Source organism: Neofelis nebulosa, chromosome 2, assembly GCF_028018385.1.
Source record: "Neofelis nebulosa isolate mNeoNeb1 chromosome 2, mNeoNeb1.pri, whole genome shotgun sequence".
NCBI classification, from domain to species: Eukaryota; Metazoa; Chordata; class Mammalia; order Carnivora; family Felidae; genus Neofelis; species Neofelis nebulosa.
The window spans coordinates 8,861,366-8,881,243 of record NC_080783.1 but is presented as its reverse complement, the minus strand read 5'-3'; the positions used below and the strand labels follow the sequence as shown (position 1 = coordinate 8,881,243).

Genomic DNA, 19,878 nt, shown 5'->3' with positions numbered 1-19,878 from the left:
AAACTGTGACATTTATTGTTACTGATTTGTATGAAGAGAATTAAAGGGATTATTAGCAGAGTCTGTGAATTACAAATATTGTAGAAGGATAGTAAACTCTATAGGTAACTGAATCAGGCACCAGAGGGTTAGCTGTTAGGGTTGGTAGGGTAAGGCTTGAAGGAAGGGCGTGATCCTAACTGATAAAATGCAGTACAGATCAAAGTATAGCTTTGTACTAGAATCTTAAAAAACAGCAACAACAATACAACAGACTAGATTCCAAAGGAGAAAATAAAATATTTGATTAAGCCAAAAAAAGGCAGAAAAAGAGGAAAAGATTAAAGAACAGATGGGACAAATGGAAAACAAACAGTAAGTTGATAGACTCAGATGTACCATATCAATAATCACATTAAATATAAATGGGCTGAATAACCTAGTTAAAAGGCAGAGATTGTCAGATTGAATGAAAAAGCCCTAACTTTATGTGCCTATGTGAAATGAACTTTAAAGATAATGACACATTTAGATTACAAAGATGGAAAAAGATATACCATGCTAATACTTGTGAAAAGAAAGCTGGAGTGCCTCTATTAATATCAGACACAAGTAGATTTTAGAGCAATGAATATCACCAGGGATAAAATCATTTCATGATAAAATAGAGTTCAACTAATCCAAGGGACATAACAATCCTAAATATTTATGCACCTGGTAACAGAGCCTTAAAGCAAAATAAAACAAAGCAAAAACTGATAAAACTGCAAGATGAAACTGTCAAATCCACAATTATAATTGGAGATTTTAGTGCCCCAATCTCAATAATTGATAGAACAAAACAGAAAATCAGCAAGGATCTTCTAGTAGACCAGAATGATACTGTCAACCAATTTGACCTAATTGATATTTATAGAACACTGTATCCAACAACAGCAGAACACTCCTACACCCTTTTGACATATGACACATTTTTAGTAAATGTAGACTATATTTTGGGCCTTAAAAGAAGGTCCAATACTTTAAAAAGATAAATTTATATAACATATGTTCTGTGACCACGATAGAATTAAATTAGATATCGATAACAGAGCCTGGGAAAAATTCCAAAATATTTGGAAACTAAACATCATACTTCTGAATAATGCATGCATCAGAGAAATTAGAAAATTATTTGAGTGAAATAAAAATAACACAACATCTGAATCAGTGTGATGTTGCTAAAGCATTACTTGGGGAAATTTTATAGCACTAAGTGCAAATACTAGAAGAGAAGAAAAGTCTCAGTGTTTACCTTAAGACACTAGAAAAAAAAAAAGCAAATTAAACATCAAGAAATAAAGATCAAAGCAGAAATCTGTCAAATAAAAATCAGGAAAACCAAAACCAAACAAAACAATCAGAACCAAAACTGGTTCTTTGAGATGAATAAAATTTATAAACTCTAGCTAGGACTGATCAGGAGAAAAGACAAATGACCAGTATGTGGAACAAAAGAGTTGACATCACTACAGATTCTACAGATATTAAAAGGGTAATAAAAGGATATTGTGAGTTGAGCATCGTTATACCAATAAATTTGACAACTAGATGAAATGGGCAAATTTTTTGAAAGACACAGCGTCCTGAAACTCACTCAAGAAAAAAGTGTGTAACTTTAGTAGCCGTATATCCATTAAAATAATTCAAAATTTAGTTAACAGTTTAATCACAAAGAAAAATCTAGGCACAGATGGTTTCACTAACGATCTCTACCAAACATTTAAAGAGGAAATGACACAATTTCTGCACAAACTTTTTTAGAAAAGTTAAGAAGAAATAGTTCTTAACTCATTCTGTGAGGCCAGGATTATCCTGATACCAAAGGCAAAGACATTACAAGAAAACTATAGACTAATATCCCTTATGAGCATAGATGCATAAATTATAAACTAAATTTTAGCAAATTGAATCTAATAGTAGGACAATGCATCATGACCAGGCGATGTATTATTTCCAGAACCCATGGCTGGTTTAACATTCAAAAACCAATCAGTGTAATTCATTGTATTGACAAACTCATGTCAGTACATGAAAAGAAAGAAAAAGAGGAAGAGGGAAAAACAAAAAAACCAGCCTCTGATCCTGATAAAACTCTCAGCGAATTAGGAATAGAAATTCCACAGTCTACAAAGGGCATCCACGAAAACCCTCCAGCTAGCACTACATATAATGGCGAAAGGCTGAATCATGTATGTCTACGATCAAAAATAAGAAAGGAGTAAAAAAAGAAAACAGGATGTCTGTTTAGTTTCTGTTAAATAAAAGTACCACTTCTGTTTAACTTTGTGCTTGGAGTTTTTAGCCTATAAGTCAGGTAAGAAAAAAAAAGCATGGAAAGGAAGAAGTAAAACTGTCTTTATGTATGGATGACACAACCTAGAAAAGCTGAAGGAATTTACAAAAATGCTAGTAGAACTAATACATAAGTTCAGCAAAGTTACAGGTTACAAAATCAAAATGAAAAAAATCATTTGGAGTAGTATCAAAAATATGAAACACTAGGGATAATCTTACAAATCAAATGAAAGATCTGTGCATTTGAAAACTACAGTATATTGCTAAGAGTTGAAAGACCTAAATAAGTGAGAGATATATACCTTGTTCATGGGTTGGAAGCCTCAGTATTGTTAAAATGTCAGTTCTTCCCAAATTGATTTATAGATTCATTGCAATCCTAACAGGCTTTTTATAGAAATTGGCAGCCTGGTTCTAAAATTTGTGTGGAAAGTAAAGGACTTCGAATAATCAAAACAAGTTGGAACAAAAACAAAGTTGGAAGGTTCACACCATCTAATACCAATAATTCTAAAGGTACAATAATCAAAATAGTGTAGCATCAACATAGACAAATAGGACAGGGAAGCAGAACAGGATCTAGAAATAAATCTACACATATATGGAAAGTTTTTGACAAAGGAGCAAATGCAGTTCAATGGAGAAAGGGTTGTTGTTTCAACAGTTGGTGCTGAAACAATTTGATAGCCACATATGCAAAAAAATGTTGAACCCATAACCTATGCCATATACAAAAATTAACTCAAGATGGATCACACAACTAAATGTAAAACCTAAAACCATAAAGCTTCTAAAAGAAAACAAAATCTTTGTGACCTTGAGCTAGGCACAGCATTCTTAGATGTGACACCAAAAGCATACTCTATTAAAAGAAAAAATAAATTGAAATTCATCAACATGAAAACTTTTTGCTCTTCAAAGGACACTGTTAAAAGACTGAAAAGCCACAGAATGGTGGAAGATCTTTGCAAAGCATATATCTGATGAAAGATTGCATCCGGAATATGTAAAGAACTCTGAAAACTTAACAATATGGAAACAAACAATCCAGTAAAAGCCAGGCAAGAAATCTGAATATACACTTCATCAAAGAAAATATACAGATTTCAGATAAGCACTTGAAAAGATGTTTATCATTAGGGAATCGCAAAGTAAAACCATGAGAAGATGCCACTACACACCTATTAAAATGGCAAAAATTGAAAACTTGGGCTGTAGCAAATGTAGATTATTATGTAGAACATCTGGAAGTGGTGAGAATGTAAGATGATAAACCACTTCTGAAAGCAGTTTGACGGTTTCTTAAAAAGCTAAACTTACATCTAGCCATCCCGTTCGTAGGTATTTACGCAAGAGAACAAGAAATCTACGTCCACACAAAGACTTGTGTCTAACTGTTCATAGCGACGTTATCTGTAATAGTCTAAAATAAGAAACAGCCTAGGTGTGTAAATAAACCAGTTGTGGTGCTTCCATACAATGGAATACTACTCAGCAACAAAAAAGAAGGAACTGTTGCTGTACACAACAACATGAACAAATCTCAAAATAATGAGGTCGAGTGAAAGAAACCAGACTATAAAGAGTACATAATGTATGCTTCTATTTATACAATACTCTATGGATAGCCATAATGACAGAAAGCAGATCAGTGGTTGCTTTGGGATTGGCAGGGATGTGGAGGGTTAGAGTGAGGTTGGCAAAGTATGGGACTACAGAGGAATCTTAGTGGTGATGGATATGTTTACTGTCTTGATGGTTTCATGGGTGTATACGTAAGCCCACACTTACCAAATTGTACACTTTAAATCTTTGTGGTTTGTTGCATGTCAGTTATAAGTCAGTAAAGAGTAAGAAAAGACTGTCCATGGACCAACTGAGATAGAGTTGGCTTACAAACCACATATGTTTGCCCTGAGAATAGATCATGTCATAGAATACCCAGAAAGACTGTTGAAAGCCTAGGTGGCAATAATAGAAATACACTGTTTAAATTCATAGTGATCATCTGCTCTGAGTAGACAAATCCTTACTTGAAAATGTAGAGAAACTAGAATGTGTTGAGAGAGGAGTGACCAGCTGACACAGAAATTGAGAACTCTGCCATGAGGAATAATCGAATGAACTGGAGATGTGAAGTAGAGAAAGAATAAAATGTGGGCCCTAGGCTCTTAGTAAAATGTTTTTAAGGGAATATCTCGTATGAGGAAAGGGAAGGTTCTAGATGGTCGCAGGAGATAGAACTAAGACCTGTAAGTGGAAGTAAAACAGGGGGTCCAATTTCATCTTGCCGTGAGGAAAAATAATAGGTGGAAATTGTCTTCCTTATGAGATAGCAGATTTCTGTCTCCTAAGGAATGGGAAAGGCTAAGAGCCCACTTAGTTCTTGTAAAAGAAATACAGGCTTTCATGGTTGACACATCCTTATGTGCATACAGCACTGTATTTTGCAACGTGCCTTCATAGAGAATAGGCATCCATCTTATTTCGAGGTAGAGCAGTTTCCTGTTGTTATTCTCATGATCCACATGAAGAAAGCTATTGTTTCTAATACAACCCATTGTATTGGAGTCAGAGATGGAATTCACTCCCAGTTCTGCCAAACCCATTGTGAAATTATGCCTGTTTCTGATTTACTCATTACATCCATGTGCATTTTCTCATTCATTTCTTGTGATCTTGTGGACAAAATGATAAATACAAGATTTGAGTGCTTATTCCCCTATTTGTAACGTGTTGGTATTTTTACTTGTTTTATATTGTACACAGTTGCCATATTATGAATTGTGTATAATACAAATAGATTAATCCCTTAGGACCCGTGTCACACCTTTTTAAAAGAATTTAAAAACTACTCTCCTTATGCCTTTAGGAAAAAAATGGTTTATCTTACCATCCTTATTTTTAGGTAACTAGGGCATGGGGGTGGAGTGGGATGGAGTGGAATTTTTTCTTTCATTGCTAACAGCCACATAAATCTGTGTATGTAATGACTATTTACATACTCTTTGCCCACGGCATGCTATATAAAGAAGGTATGACTGCCTCGTTCAGCTTATACTTGGGTCCCTTCATCGCTGTGAATGCATGTGTTCACAGTGTTGAATAGCTATATTCACTCATTTCATGAGAGGAATAAGTTTGCTCTATGTTGGCATATTTAAGAGGGGCAGAGGGAGTAGCCTTTCCTAGGATGGCCATTTAATAGTGACTCATGGTTACTAAACTTGTTTAGAGTAATCTTTGACACCATAAGGTTATTAATAGGTTATTCTTAGCCCATGATCTTTCCGCTTAGAAGACTCAGACATTTTCTTTAGTAGAGAGGTGCATGTGTGTGTGTGTTTATAGGAGTTGTTTTTTTTTTTTTTAATTAACACAAGAATTACTGTGAAAATAGAATTGCTTTTATCAATGGCATCAACATGTTTCAGTTTACTTTTAGATTTCATCTCATCCTTTATCTTAATTTACTTTGCTTTAAGAACTTACTTTTTTTCAATGAGGTCATTTAATAGATCCCTTTTTGAGAATGAATTGATATTTAAGTATTAAATATAGATTGCTACGTGTTTAGAAGACTCTGGTTTGCTAAATGATTTTTTTTTTTTTGCTAAAATGGGTATAAAATGCAAAAATATAAAAATATAAGACAAAATAATAAATTATTTAAGCCTCCCTCCCCAGTCCCCCAAAAATCTGGGCTCTTTTGAGACATTTCTCAATAAAAACTAGTCACATGTAAATTATAATAAACTCGATTATATAAACTAATGGTGAACAGAAGCATGGAAAATTCTGCTTAATAGATCATTTCAAAATTGTTTCTAAAAAAGAATGCTTTATAAACAATGATTCCCATGTGAATTATGTTTCCTTATGCCAAGTTTCATGCGCACAGTGGTTGGAAGGACAGTCTCTGGCAAAAGATGACTTCATTACCTCCATTGTCATCTAATGCAAAAGATGATTCCCAACTTGATTGAATCCACAGACATTTTAGTGCCCTCATATATGTGGGCAGATAGATGGGCACATGGATCAAATTTTATCCCCATTCTTAAGGAGTTTATAATCTACTAGATGAAATAGGTATATAAATATTATAGTATACAGAGGCTTGGAGGTAGGAATGAAGTTCTGTGGGAACCAAGGGGATAAAGCAGTTATGGCCTCTGTCAGGGAGAGGTACGTGTAGAAAGTTAGGTTTGAAGTGGTATTTGAACTGGATTTTAGGGCGTTGCCAGGCAAAGTGTGAGAGGGAATGGAATGTCCAGAACATGGTTGCAAGTTCAGGGTGACATGATAGGGGTGACTGGATAGAGGATTGTGGTGGGAAGTGAGGCTACAGATGTAGGTTGTGGTGGTTTGAAAAAGGCCTTTTGTACAACCTAAAGATATACCGAGGGAGCTGGAGAAATCTTTGTTGTCGTTGTTTTGCTCTGTTTTAAATTTATTTTTAAATAATTACTTCTTTACGAAAGTTGCAAAAACGTATACGGGGTGATGCCATGTGCCTTTCTTCCAGTTTCCCCCAGTGGTAACATGGCACATGACTGTGTCCAGTATCAGGACCAGGACGTTGACATTGGTGGGGTCCACAGGCCTAGTTCACATTTCACCAATTTTGTCTGTGTAGCTATGTGGTCATTTTGTAACCACCACCACAATCCAGACACAGAACTGTTCCATCACCGCAGTGGCCCCCCCTTGCTACCCCTTTATAGCCACACCCATCTCCTCTCCCCCTTTCCCTAACCCTTGCTGGCAACCACAAATCTGTGATCTTGTTATTTCAAGAATATTTTATAAATAGAATCATGCAGCGTATAACCTTTTGAGACTGGCTTTTTTCCATTCAGCTTAATTCCCACGAGATCAATGCAGGTAGTTTTGAGTAGCAGTAATGCCTCCGGATTGTTGAGTTCCAGTCCATTCTGTGGATATACCCCAGTGTGTTTAGTCATTCACCCATTGAGGGACATCTAGACTGTTTCCAGTCTTTGGCTGTTACAGATAAAGCTGTGAACATTTTTGTACGGGTTTTGTGTGGACATAGGTTTTCATTCCTCTGGGATAAATGCCCAAGAGTACAAGAGTCATAAGGTAACCGTTACGTTTGGTTTTGCAAGAATCCGCCAAACTCTTTTCCAGAGTTGCCGTACCACTTCCCATTCCCACCGGCTGCGTTTCGGTCAGAGATGGGGCGAGATGGGAAGTGTGTTGGAGAAGACGGACGTAATGGCAGAAGATGCACTTCGTAAGAGTACTCCGGCGAGAGGGAACATGAAAGGATAAGGAGGATTGAGATAGGAGACTAGATTTCTGAGGGAGAATTGAGAGGATGTGGTGCTTGCCTGTAGCCAACTCTAGGGTCAAGTACCCTTTGGCCTATTTTCTACCCACCAGATATTTTCCAGAGCATGAGTCAATAACTGCAGCCCAGGATGGCCCCTTACCTGGTTTAATAAATAAAGTAGTAGTATTAAACACATGCCCATCCATTGACACGGTCTGTGGCTGCTTTCCTGCTGCAGTGGCAGAGTTGAGTAGTTGTGACAGAGACTATATGACCCACAAAAAGTTTGCTACCTGCTTATCTAGAGGAACTTGATACTTCTAATGAGACAGATTATAGCAGGGAGTTTTAGTGTGGTTAGAAGTGGGGGCAGGTGGAAATGTGTGTTTTGTGTGTGTGTTTGCTTTTAAGCCTGACGTTCCAAGGGTGTGTGCTCGAGATCGAGAAGCAGGCTCTGGTGTCAGGCGCTCCTCCCTTTGTACATTTTTTTAGTTTTCCTTTATCCTCATTTGTATATTGGGATTCTACGTAAGATTTTTATTTTGAAAAAATGATTATGGACAGAGTAGAGAACAGAATATCAGTGGCCCCAAAAGGATTTAAAAGCCACTTACTTGGAGGATTGCTGATGTCTCTTTCAACACTTAAGGTGCTCTGATTGCATACTGCAGCATCACTCAAACTTAACAGTTCATTTCATGATTCATTTTCTCTGAGAGGATTGGTCCCTCTCCTCCTGACCGACTGGTTTAAGAAATGTTGCCTTGGGGTGCCTGGCTGGCTCAGTCAGTGGAACGTGCGACTCTTGGTCTCAGGGCTGTAAGTTTGAGCTCCACATTGGGCATAAAGTTTACTTAAAAATAAAATCTTTAGAAAGAGAGAGAGAGAGAGAGAGAGAGAGAGAGAACGGAAGAGAGGACGAAAGAGAAAGAAAGAAAGAAAAGAGAAAAGAAAAGAAAAGAAAAAGAAATGTTGCCTTTGTATTCATGGCTCACAACCTTAGTCATCAGATTCTTTCTCCTTACTTTAGCATCTATCTGCCACAGTCCTGTTCATTTGAAATCGTTTGGTGGGGCAAGAGGAGGCTGACATCGGCACCTTCTGTTTTCTCTTTTCTGAAACACTCTGTGGGTAACATGGGGGTGCACGTGTCTGAGAGAGCTGTGCTCCTTTCGTTATGTCTGATAGTTGTGATTGATTTCTATATGTGTATCTTTATCTTTAGGAGCTTTATCCTCCTAATTCCACTACTACATGAAATAACTAGTGTTGACATGGTGGGATATCCTTCCAGATTCTCATTCTTGTTCTAGTGTCCTCCCTCTCACTCTGTCTCTGGGGCAAATAAGTAAATGAATGTGGGATCATACTGTTCGGTAACCCGGTTTATGTTTTCATTTTAATCTTAACATCTTTGCATGTCAGTAGAGATCTACTTATTTTTAAAGCTTGCCATGGTCTTCTGTTTTATGGGTACATTATAATTTAACCGGGTCAGTGGGATAACTTTTCTAATTCTTTGCTATTGTAAATCACACTGCTTATACTTACATCTTTGCATAATTCTCTATTTCCCTTGGATAGATTCCTAGAGGTGTAATGTGGGATTCATAGAGATTGCACCTTTTAAAACTTTCTGCTACATTTTGCCAAATTGCCATCTAGTGTGTTGTTTCATTTTATTTTCCACCCCCCCCCCCCCCCCCAGTGTATCTTTTAGAAGTCTTTGCCTCTGGTAGGAGGGAAAACATATTGGACCATTTTAACTTAATTATCGTTATGAAGTAGAATATCTTTTTTTAAAGGGTTTTTTACCTTTTAATTTTGCAATCAGGCATATCTGTACTTTAAACATACTACTTTAGCTGTGTTTATTTTTCAGTGTGCTTTGTATCTTAACATTAGGCTTACCTAGTAACAGTATTAAAAACTGGGGGTAAGAGAGCGGGCAGACCCAGTCTTACACCCCACCAGATACAACCCTGTGCCTGCACCTATGAGTAGCTACCTTGTCACCTCGCATTCCTGCTGTGAGGCCACTTTGAGATCTACTGAGTATTTGGGCCTGGGTCCAAATGAGGAGGGTGAAAAGGGACATGAGCACTTTAGGGACATGGTCTGCAAGCACTAATGAGTGAGTGAGTCTCTCCTCTTCTAAAATGGTATTTTTGTATCACTACTTTGTGCCTAGTGGTTGCCCCTAATGACAGTAAAATAGTACAGTGATGGGTGCTGTGGGAACATTGGGCTAAGGCAAGAGATTTCACACGAAACCTTCTGAGTTGGTGGTGGTCTTGAGATAGGCCATTTTCACCAATGTTTGGCTTACCAATTATTTTGCCACTTCACTGTATTTTTTTAATGGGAAACCAGGTGGTGCAGAGGCTCCCAGCCTTGGTTCTAATTGGAGAGGTTATCATATGGATACTACACTTAAAAATTTGAAGTAGTTCCTGTGTCCTCACGCTGGGAGGGAAAGAGGTATGGATCTGATATCGTTACTAGTGAAGTGAGTGTGGGAGGTGAACTTCGGAGTATTGGTGGTTACTGCTTTAGGTTGATCCTGTAACTTACATTGTTAAATTTTAAAATATTTCTTGAAGATACTAATTGGAAATGAAGTTGTTACCAGTAAGCTGTAGGTGGAAGTCAGCGAGGCTTCTGGCATAGGATTAATATGCCTCACCTCTGGCAGTTAGCAGCAAGGCTTCTCACCTTGGAGCCTTGATTCCAAGAAGCTTTACCAAGCCCCGGACTCTTGTCCCTGTGACTCTGCTCTGTGGGGTATCCCCAAATTCCCACTGTGTGTGGCTCAAAAGCCTCAAGAAAACAACTAAGAACTTACAGTTCTGTGCTTCTCACCCAGACAGGGCAGCAGCATAATTAGTGAGGCATGATCCGCATCATTTTCCAGTCACGTGAGTGGCTGGTCATGAGGGGTGCTAATTGTTCCGCATGGTTTTCTTCATGACCATGTATTTGTAAAACAATTGGCTGCTGTTAGTAGTCTGTGCCCATGAAACTTAATGTGATGCTCAGCGGACACCCAAGGGTAACATCTGTGTCCCACAACACCGAGTTCGACTAACTAAAAGGCTTGGTTTAGTCAGTTAACAAAATCCTGAAGTCAGGCCACGTGTAAGTCACCATCTCAGACATTGGAGAGGGGAGGGGATAAAAAAATGTAAGCAAGCCTTTTCCATAGCCCGAGGGTAAGTTAGGGAAATGCGAGGTAGAGAGGAGAAGATCTAAGGCTACAAGGCCAGGGGCCGAAACAGCGTAGCAACTGCTGTGGCATCAGAGGACGAGAGTGGGGGAAGTGAGGGAAGGCTTTGTGAATGGGGGGGTTCCGAGGGTGGAGAGGAGTAGTGTGAGCATTCAGGGTCACTTGAGGAGACACAAAGATATCAGGGCAGGAAGGTGAGGAGAGGAGAGGGCAGTAGAGAATAGGGAGGACCTTTATTTGGAGTCTCAGGTCTGAAGGTATGGAATCTACACCTTCCACAAGGCCACACAACTGGCAAAATGGCACATGGGGGGACTTAAGGAAAGACCAGACTCTCTGTTTAGGGGCCTTTTCTCCAGCACACATATATTGAGCCATCAGCCTTGGAACTAAGGAGAGATGCCTCTCACCTGTGAAGAAAAAGCAAAATAAGAGAGTAGATGAACTTTTTATTCTTACAAAATGATTGCAGAGAGACTGCCTTTCACCCAGCCTCCCTAAATGTTAACATTTTACATAACCACAGTCTAATGATCAGAATCCGGAAACTGACATTTATAGGATACTATTAACTAATCCATGGATCTTTTTCAAATTCCATCAGTTGTCCTACTCATGTCCTTTTTCTGGACCGGGATGCAGTTCAGGATGTCACTTTGCATTTAGTTGTGACGTCTCCTTGCTCTCCTTTAATCTGGAACAGTGTCTCAGTCTTCTGTTGACTTCTGTGACCTTGACGCTTCTGAAAAGTACTGGCCAGTTATTTTGTAGACTGTCTCTTTGTTTGGGTTTGGCCGATGTTTCCTTATGATTCAATGCAGGTGAGGCCTTTTTGGCCAGAAAATCACAGAATGCTGTACCCTTTGCAGCGCCTCCTCAGGAGGCTATGAGCTCAATGGTCTCGTTGCCATTTACTTTGATCTCCTGTGTGATGGTGTCTGCATGTGAAAGTACTATTTTTCCTTTTGTCATTAGTAAGTCTCTCGGGGGGATGGGGCATCTTTTTTCAAGGCCCCAAGTGATTATGGTGTGTGTCCAGAGTTGAGATGGAGCATGGCAGAAATACATCAAGATGGATGGAGGAAGTCAGGGACGTTTTCATTATGAAGTCTTATCTCAGCATGGAAGGTGTGAAGCTAGATGTTCAGATAGGGAGCAGAGAGAAAGACTGAAGTCTCTTGAGGAAAGTAGAGCAGTTTTGAAACATCTGCTGCTAGGAGTTACTGGTTAGAAATAATCCAGTTTGTAGAAATGTTTCTGACTGGATTGAAGGCAATTGAACAGCATGAACTTTGGCAAACCAAGTGTCCGCAGGTTCCGGCCCTTTCTCTACAGTGCTCAGAACCCTGGTTGCTGAAATAGAGAAAGTTCCAGTGAAGAACATCCAACGTTTAGGGGGGCAAGAGACCTGGAGCTGTGGGCACGGGCAGCACTAAAACATGCAGTCTTAGCAGGATAGGCCACGTGGTCATTAAGGAGCCCAGTGGCTTAGGTGACATGATGATCTCAGCAGTTTGAAAGGGTATAGGGCTTGGAGAAATGCAGGTGTGAGTAGCTTGCTCATGAGGTGTGAAGGGACAGACAAGGAGGTGCAGGTAAGGAGGATGTGGTCAGAGAGGCAGAGAACATGTTGACTTAATGCAAGCAGGTCAGAGATGGGGGGGGCTAGGCGGGGTCACCACTGTGAATGCTGATGAAGGGAACCAAGCCAAATCTACACAAGAACAGGCGAGGGTATCTGTTCTCTCTTGTATCTTCATTCAGTAAACACCCGCCACATCACCTTTTCAGGTGAAATACTTCTTAAGGTTTTCTGATCATGTTTTAGTAAACTTTGGACAGGTTTCTTCTTCTTCTTCTTCTTTTTTTTTTTAAGTTGTAGTTTAATCAGCTTACAGTTATCCATGTCATATGGAACAGACATCACAGAAACAGTTGAAATATGCATAAAATTAAAAGTCCTCAATTGAAATATGCACCTGATCTCTCATTTATCAGGACTGCTAGTAAATAACAAGGTTGATGAGGTTTAGTTTTTTCATATCATGCTGCTGATTATCTTCTGTAGATGCTAACTAACCATGGATTTCCTCATTATGAAGTCTTATCTCAATATGGCAGGAGTGAAGCTAGATGTTCAGATACAGAGAGAGCACGATATGCCCAGGTTTGGAAGTCTCCTGTCCCCAGTGCCACTCTCTGTTTCTGATGAGTTCAAGTTAGCCTTTTATTGTTAAACTCATTCCAGTCTTTAGCTTTTCATTTGGCATTGTTTGTGGCCCTGTTGATTTTCAAGGTGTGATTAGTTACTACTTACATATGTAAACTACTTACATATGTAATACTAGTATTTGTTTGAAGTTTTAGAAATTTAGAGGGGATATCTTCTGGGGAGGAGTGAAAAAAGTGAACAGAAGCAGAGATAAGATAAATCAGGAGCACCTGGGTAGCTCAGTCGGTTGGGTGTCCGACTTCGGCTCAGGTCGTGTTTCAACCTCACGGTTTATGGATTTAAGCCCCACATTTGGCTCACTGCGTCAGCACAGAGCCCACTTTAGATCCTTTGTCTCCATCTCTCTGCCCCTCCTCTGCTCACACTCTCTCTCCCTCTCTCAAATACACATAAACATTAAAAAAAATTTTTTTAAAGAAGATAAATCAGCACCAGTGTAGTAAGCACTTTGATCTATTTATCTCATTCCCTTTATTTTTTTTGCTCCTTTAAAAAAAAATAAAATGTGAATTGTAAAATATACAGATCTGAAATAGAGCAAGTGAAAAGTGAAAATATTCTCCTTGGGGTGCTCAGTTGGGTAAGCATCCAACTCTTGATCTCAGCTCAGGTTGTGATCTCACAGTTTGTGAGATCGAGCCCCGAGTCAGTCTCTACGCTGACAGCACAGAGCCTGCTTGGGATTCTCTCTCCCTCTCTCTGCCCCACCCCTGCTCTCACACATGTGTGCGCACTCTCTCCCTTGATCGATCTCTCTCTCTCTCTGGCAAAATAAATAAACTTTAAAAAAAAAAAAAAAAATATATATATATATATATATATATATATATATATATATATATATATATATATTCTTCTTACCTGTTGCCATAGGCAGACTATACTCAGTTTGGGGTGTCTTCTTCCAGATTGTTCTCTGTGATGGCACAGGGATTGATGTTCATTGCTCACTGATGTAGCTCTGTCAGGTAGATTACCTTTCTTGGATGCACTATGTCTTAGGAATTCGTTGGCTTCATGGTGTGATAACATCATATTTCCCTGTGTTCGGTTTTCATTTGGATTTTTTTTACATCCCCATGATCATGATGCAGATGTTGAGCCATTCATCGACCGTGTATAGCACACTTGCAAGCACTGGGCTCCTGACAAAGCAGAAGAAAATACGTTAATTAGAAATCACAAGGAAAAGCAGAATTACATGCAACCGTGAGAAAAGAAGTACGTGGTGGTGGTGAATGTATGATGGAATTTACCTAGAAAGATCACCTCTGAGGAAGCGAGCATTGAGTTGAGCAATGAAGGAAGAATGTGAGGTGGCCGGGAGGTGGGGGCAGGGCATGGGCCTGGCAGACCACATGCGCAGGGATCCTGAAAGAATTCCGGTGTGACCAGAGTATTGACGTAGAGATAGTGGGGGAGAAATTGTAGCCCAGGGTAAGGTAAGATGGGGTCAGACCATGCAGGGTTTTACAGGCCACGTTAAGAAATTTTCTCCTTCCCGAGAACAGTAGGTAATTGGAGCATTTGAAGCAAAGGTAATGACAATCTTATTTGTGCTAAGAAAGGATCGTTCTAGGGGCGCCCTGGTGGCTCAGTCAGTTAAACATCTGACTCTTGATCTCAATTCAGGTCATGATCTCACGGTCTGTGAGTTCAAGCCCTGCGTTGAGCTCTGCGCTGACAACACGGAGCCTGTTTAAAATTGTCTCTCCCTCTCTCCCTCTGTCCCTACCCAACTCATGCTCTCTCTCTCAAATTAAATAAATAGACTTAAAAAAAAAAAAAAAAAAAGATCATTCTAGTTGTGATACGGAGAATGGATTATAAGGAATTCAAGAAAATTAGTCAGTAAACTATAGTCCAGGCAAGAATTATGGGAACTCTGATGTGGGTGGTGGTGGTACGGGGATAAATGGATGGATTGGGGAGACACGGTGTTGAATTAGGTATTGGGATGGGGTGAGAAAGAGGAAAGGGTTGAAGATGGCTTCTGAGTTTCTGACATTCATAAGAGCAGCGGGAGTGGTATCATCCCCTGAAATAGAGAACAAGAGAAAAATGTATCAGGCATCAGGGCAAGATCAGGAGTTCTGTTTTTGGTAGCATTGGGTTTGTGGTACCTCAAGACATTCAAGTGGAGACATTTCAAGTAGGCTGCGGAATGTACTAGTAAGAGAACTGGATTAGAGATAGGAATCTGTGAGGCATCTGCATTTAGGTGTTAATTAAAGCTGTGGGTGTAGATGACAATCACCGGGGGAGAGATGATAGAACGAGAAGAAGAGGCCTTGTACCCTGCCTTGAGGAATTCCCAATATTTAAATGGCCTCTTCAAGAGGGACGAGCCAAGAAGGAGCAACCAGGGAGACAGGCAGGAAAAATTAGGGTGGTGGTGAGTCACAGAGGACAGGGGAGGAGCAGTTTTAAAAGAAGGGTGTAATCAACACCTTTAAATGCTGCCAAGAGCTGACATGTACTAAAGACTGAGAATTCTGTTTCCTGGCAGGCGGGTCATTGGTGACTGGCTAAAAGCTGTAATGTACTCAGTGGAGAAGCCACGTGGGATTGGGCTGGAAGTGACTAGGAAGGAGATGTGGACTGTAGCACTCACAGGTAGATGCTTTTTAGAGGCTTAATTACAGGTGGGCAGTAGCCGGGAAGGTTCTGTGTGGTTGGTCAAAGGAGAGCTTATTTGATTTTGTTAATGATTCTGGTCATATTTAAAACCTGATTGGGGGAAAAACAAGTGAGACGGAGTTGACTAGAGAAGGAGGTGAGAAAATAGACATGTTGAGTTCCTGAGAAAGCCAGACAGTGAGTGGAATCCAGAAGGATCAGCATAAGCAGATGAGTGCAGTGGTTAGCAGATGTGGGAAGGCCATTGGTGCCCCCCGCCGGCCCCCCGCATCCCGCCACCACCCATAATACAGGTGACAGTGTTGTCTTCTGAGTGGAAGAAGAGTGGGTCTAGGTTGCCTTTCATCTCAGAAATACTGTAAGTTGCTTTCTGTTTCCTTGCTTCTCTCCTCCCTATTCTTTTAAGTAGCATTATTGAGGTAACTCACACAGTTCCGTGGTTTTTAGTTTATTCACAGTGTGCAACCATAACCACAGTCGATTTTAGGACATTTCATCGCCTCAGAAAGAAACTTCATACCTTTTAACTATCACCCCCCTCCTTCTTATTTGTCTTTTGCTGTCGGAAGACAGCACAGAGTATGGTCTGGATTCAGATCTAAACTCGTGACTTCAAAGAAGAGCATTTGTAAGCTGAGGCATATGAAAGGTTACCAAGAGCCTCACAACGGTAAGCTAGCCAGAGAAGCACACGGGGCTAAGGCCTACTACTTAGGGTCACTGGTATAAAACCCACAGATAATACACTCCGAAAACCTGCTGAATGTCAGGTTCCTCCCTGTCAAAGAAAATCATCTGAAGAATAAAGATGAATAAAATGAAATTACAGAGGTAACACATGTACTTAGTTTGTAAGAGAACATTGACTATTGATAAATGATTTTACCTACTGGCCCCCAAAAAGTACATTTTGGGATGCTTAAAATTGATGTATTGGATGATGAACTGCGATCAGAAATCTAAGGCGTTAACAGAACAGGGTAGTAACAGCAGACTGGAAAAGTTAGAGATTCTGTTTATCATTGGTACTGAATAAGGTTTTGTATGGGATTAATAGGATGATTTTAAACATTTAGAAAAGAAAGTAGTAGTCCTTAGAAATCAGCATAGGCCTAATAAAAAGATCATACCAAATTAACTTTATCTTGTTTTCTTATGTTCAGGAAATGTGGAAGAAATAGTATCCAGTTGACCCTTGAACAACACGGGGATAAGGCCGCTGCCTTCCCCCCCACACACAGTCAAAAATCCATATACAACCTTGGACTCCCCCAGAACTTAACTACTAATAGCCTGCTGTTGACCAGAAGCCTTACCAATAAAATAAACAGTTAACACGTTTTGTGTGTTATATATGTTGGATGCTGTATTCTTATAGTAAGCTAGAGAAAAGAAAATGCTACTAAGAAAAATCATAAGAGAGAATACATTTATAGTACTGTCCTATAAAAGATGCGTGTGAGTGGACTAGCACAGTTCAAACCCTTTTGTGGTTCATGGGTCAAATGTTTTCGTATTTTATCAAAGTATTTAACAGAAAGTCGTTTGCATATGATTTGGAAATAAGTTTATATGTAAGTCACTGAGGACCATGCCCAAAGATTATTAGTAGATTGTTAACTGAAAAAAGTATGATGATTCAAAGGCATAACGGTGGGTTCCATTCAGTTATTTCCTTTTCAGTGTTGTGGTTAACGATGGAGGCCATGGGAGGTGGCCGTGTCAGATCCTCGGATGATTGCAAATATGAGAGTGATAGCTGATATGTTGGATGCCCTTCACAGTCTAGAGCTACCTCCACAGAGTTGAATGATGGGCTGTTAATGAGGCCAAATGAAAGCCTTCATTGCAGTGTCATTCAGAGACCTGGCTTCAAATGAATTCTCTGATTTAGTTGCAGAAATTCTTGATGGTAGCCTCAGGGTACATTAACATTTGTGACATTTACAGGGAGGTTGTGGTCTAGTGTCTTCTGCATCATTCCATTCTAGATGGGATTGGGGCATTAGCCCCCCCCCCCCTTTCTTAAAGAACAGTTACAGAACCTGACAGGGGGTTTTCTGGAGAAGACCAGAGATGGGCAGGCTGTCTGGAAAGAGCTCCATGGCTGTTCCCTGACTTTGGATGTGTTCCTCCCATGCACCTGCTTATCAGTACTCCACTACAGAAGCTAATCTCTCTCCTCTCTGGTACCCTGCCCTGCAGTTTCCCAGCTGTCTCCTCAACTTGTGGAGATGGCTGGTTCTGCCTGCCTTCTCCCTCCCTGTGATGTGGCCTGGAAACCCTCTCCAGGCAATAAGCTGGGGCAGGTGTGAGCCTCACTTCATTTGTTTCCCTCCTCTCAAGGATCACTGACTGCCCTGTGCTGTCCGAAGTTCAGGGTTTAAAATTTATTGTTTCATATAATTTCTATTTTTTCATCTTTTCCATGGAGGAAGGTAAATTGGCCGCTTGTTCCTCCGTCTTGGCCAGAAGTGGAGGCTCTTTAGTGATTTTTTATTTATTCCTAACATTTTAACTCTACGTTCAAAGCCCCCTTCTGTGTCATTACCTCATTTCCCCCATGCCTTTTCTTGGACAGACCCTGTGCTCTTCCCGCTCCCTCATCGGCACCTCATGCCTCTCCTTTGTCCTCAGTCTCCTTTTCCCTCATTCTTGCTTGTCAGTGTTCCCCATTCTCCGGTCAGCTCAGGTGCCTCTTCCTTGTTGTTTCCCTGCCAGGTGGGGCGGATTAAACTTTCCCTCCCTGTTCTGTTCCTGCTACAGTACCACTGTCGGCAGTATTCAAGGGTGCATGTTGTAACCTGCCGGCCCCTCCTCGAACACGTGTGTCGGGGCCCACGTGTACACACGTCCACAGTGCTCAGCTCCCAGGTCAGGCACAGGGCTTGCACACCTTTGTGTCTTTTACGTAGCTTTCTGGGTAGGTAATGTAGAGAGAAGGTGTTTAACAAGTGTAGGTATGTTTTTTATATATATATATATACACATATATATATATATATATATATTTTTTTTTTTTTTTTTAATGAGTTGTTTCTCTTCTCTCCCCCCAAATCTAGGCTACAGAAGAAGTTTCCAAAAATCTGGTTGCCATGAAAGAAATTCTGTATGGCACGAATGAGAAAGAGCCACAAACAGAGGCGGTGGCGCAGCTCGCTCAAGAACTCTACAACAGCGGGCTCCTGAGTACCCTGGTAGCAGATTTACAGCTCATTGACTTTGAGGTCAGAAATCAGTTTCTTATTTTTCAAAACCAGTACCTTATTCACGGTCCTTTTCCTTGTGTTCTGTCCTTTGAAACATCCTAAGATTCCTGTCGAGCTCTTGGCCCAGGGCTTACTGACCTGTAAGCCAGCCCAGGCTGCCCACCTAATTAGCAGAGCTGGGCAGGAGCTCAGGGGCGCCCCAGGCTTGGGCCAGGTCTCTCTTCTCCTGTTCCACCACGTCGTGTACGAAGCTTCTTAGGTATTCATTGTGCCCTTTTGTTTACATCATAGTTAATAAACACCTGCTGTTTCACCTAATTCACTGGCCTTTCGTTCTCAGAGTATAAATCTAAAGACTGTGGAATGTTAGAATTTTAGAGGTAGAAGAGATTTTAGAAGACATCCAGTTATGTATTTGTGTTTTTTGTTTTGCTTAACCTGTTGAGAACTCATTACAGCAGAGATCATGCGTTTTGTTCGCGTGGCACTACTTCTAAATGTTTAAATTAGGATAATGGTTAAATAGCAGGAGATTTTATGCACAGTTTTGAATTTCTGGCTTCCCTTGAAAATTTTAGCTCTGGCAGCGTTGAGCCTGTGGGCCCACCCGGCCCCTCAGCTGGAACAGAGCAGCCACTACACCATGACATGCTTGGGTGTGCTGCACACAGCAGCTTGCTGTTCTGTCTCCAGGCCTGCTGGGCCCATATGCATCTCCTGCCTGGCCCTGGGAGGCACTTGCTATTACTGCCCAAGCTTATGCAGCTGAATCGTGCCATTTAGCTAGTGAATTTAACAGTGAGAATAATGGTCCTTGACAGCAGTCTGAAAAGTAGTCTGAGAAGTATATATGGTAATGAAGGGCTGTGGCATGGTTATGAGCAGGTTCCTCTGAGTCTTTGTCACGGGTGGGCTTTGTTTTAAGCCCCAGTGTTTATCATCCTGAGTGGTCGAT

General features: G+C 40.4%; 1 protein-coding gene across 3 annotated transcripts in view; it reads left to right on the top strand.

Annotated features, from left to right (window-relative positions):
* Positions 1–19,878, top strand: part of CAB39 (calcium binding protein 39) — an 88,419-nt gene that overhangs the window by 44,546 nt on the left and 23,995 nt on the right. For all 3 annotated transcript variants that reach the window (XM_058701841.1, XM_058701856.1, XM_058701848.1), the window contains exon 3: positions 18,777–18,941. In XM_058701841.1, coding sequence (XP_058557824.1) covers positions 18,777–18,941 — 165 coding nt within the window. The remainder of the gene's footprint in view (positions 1–18,776; positions 18,942–19,878) is intronic.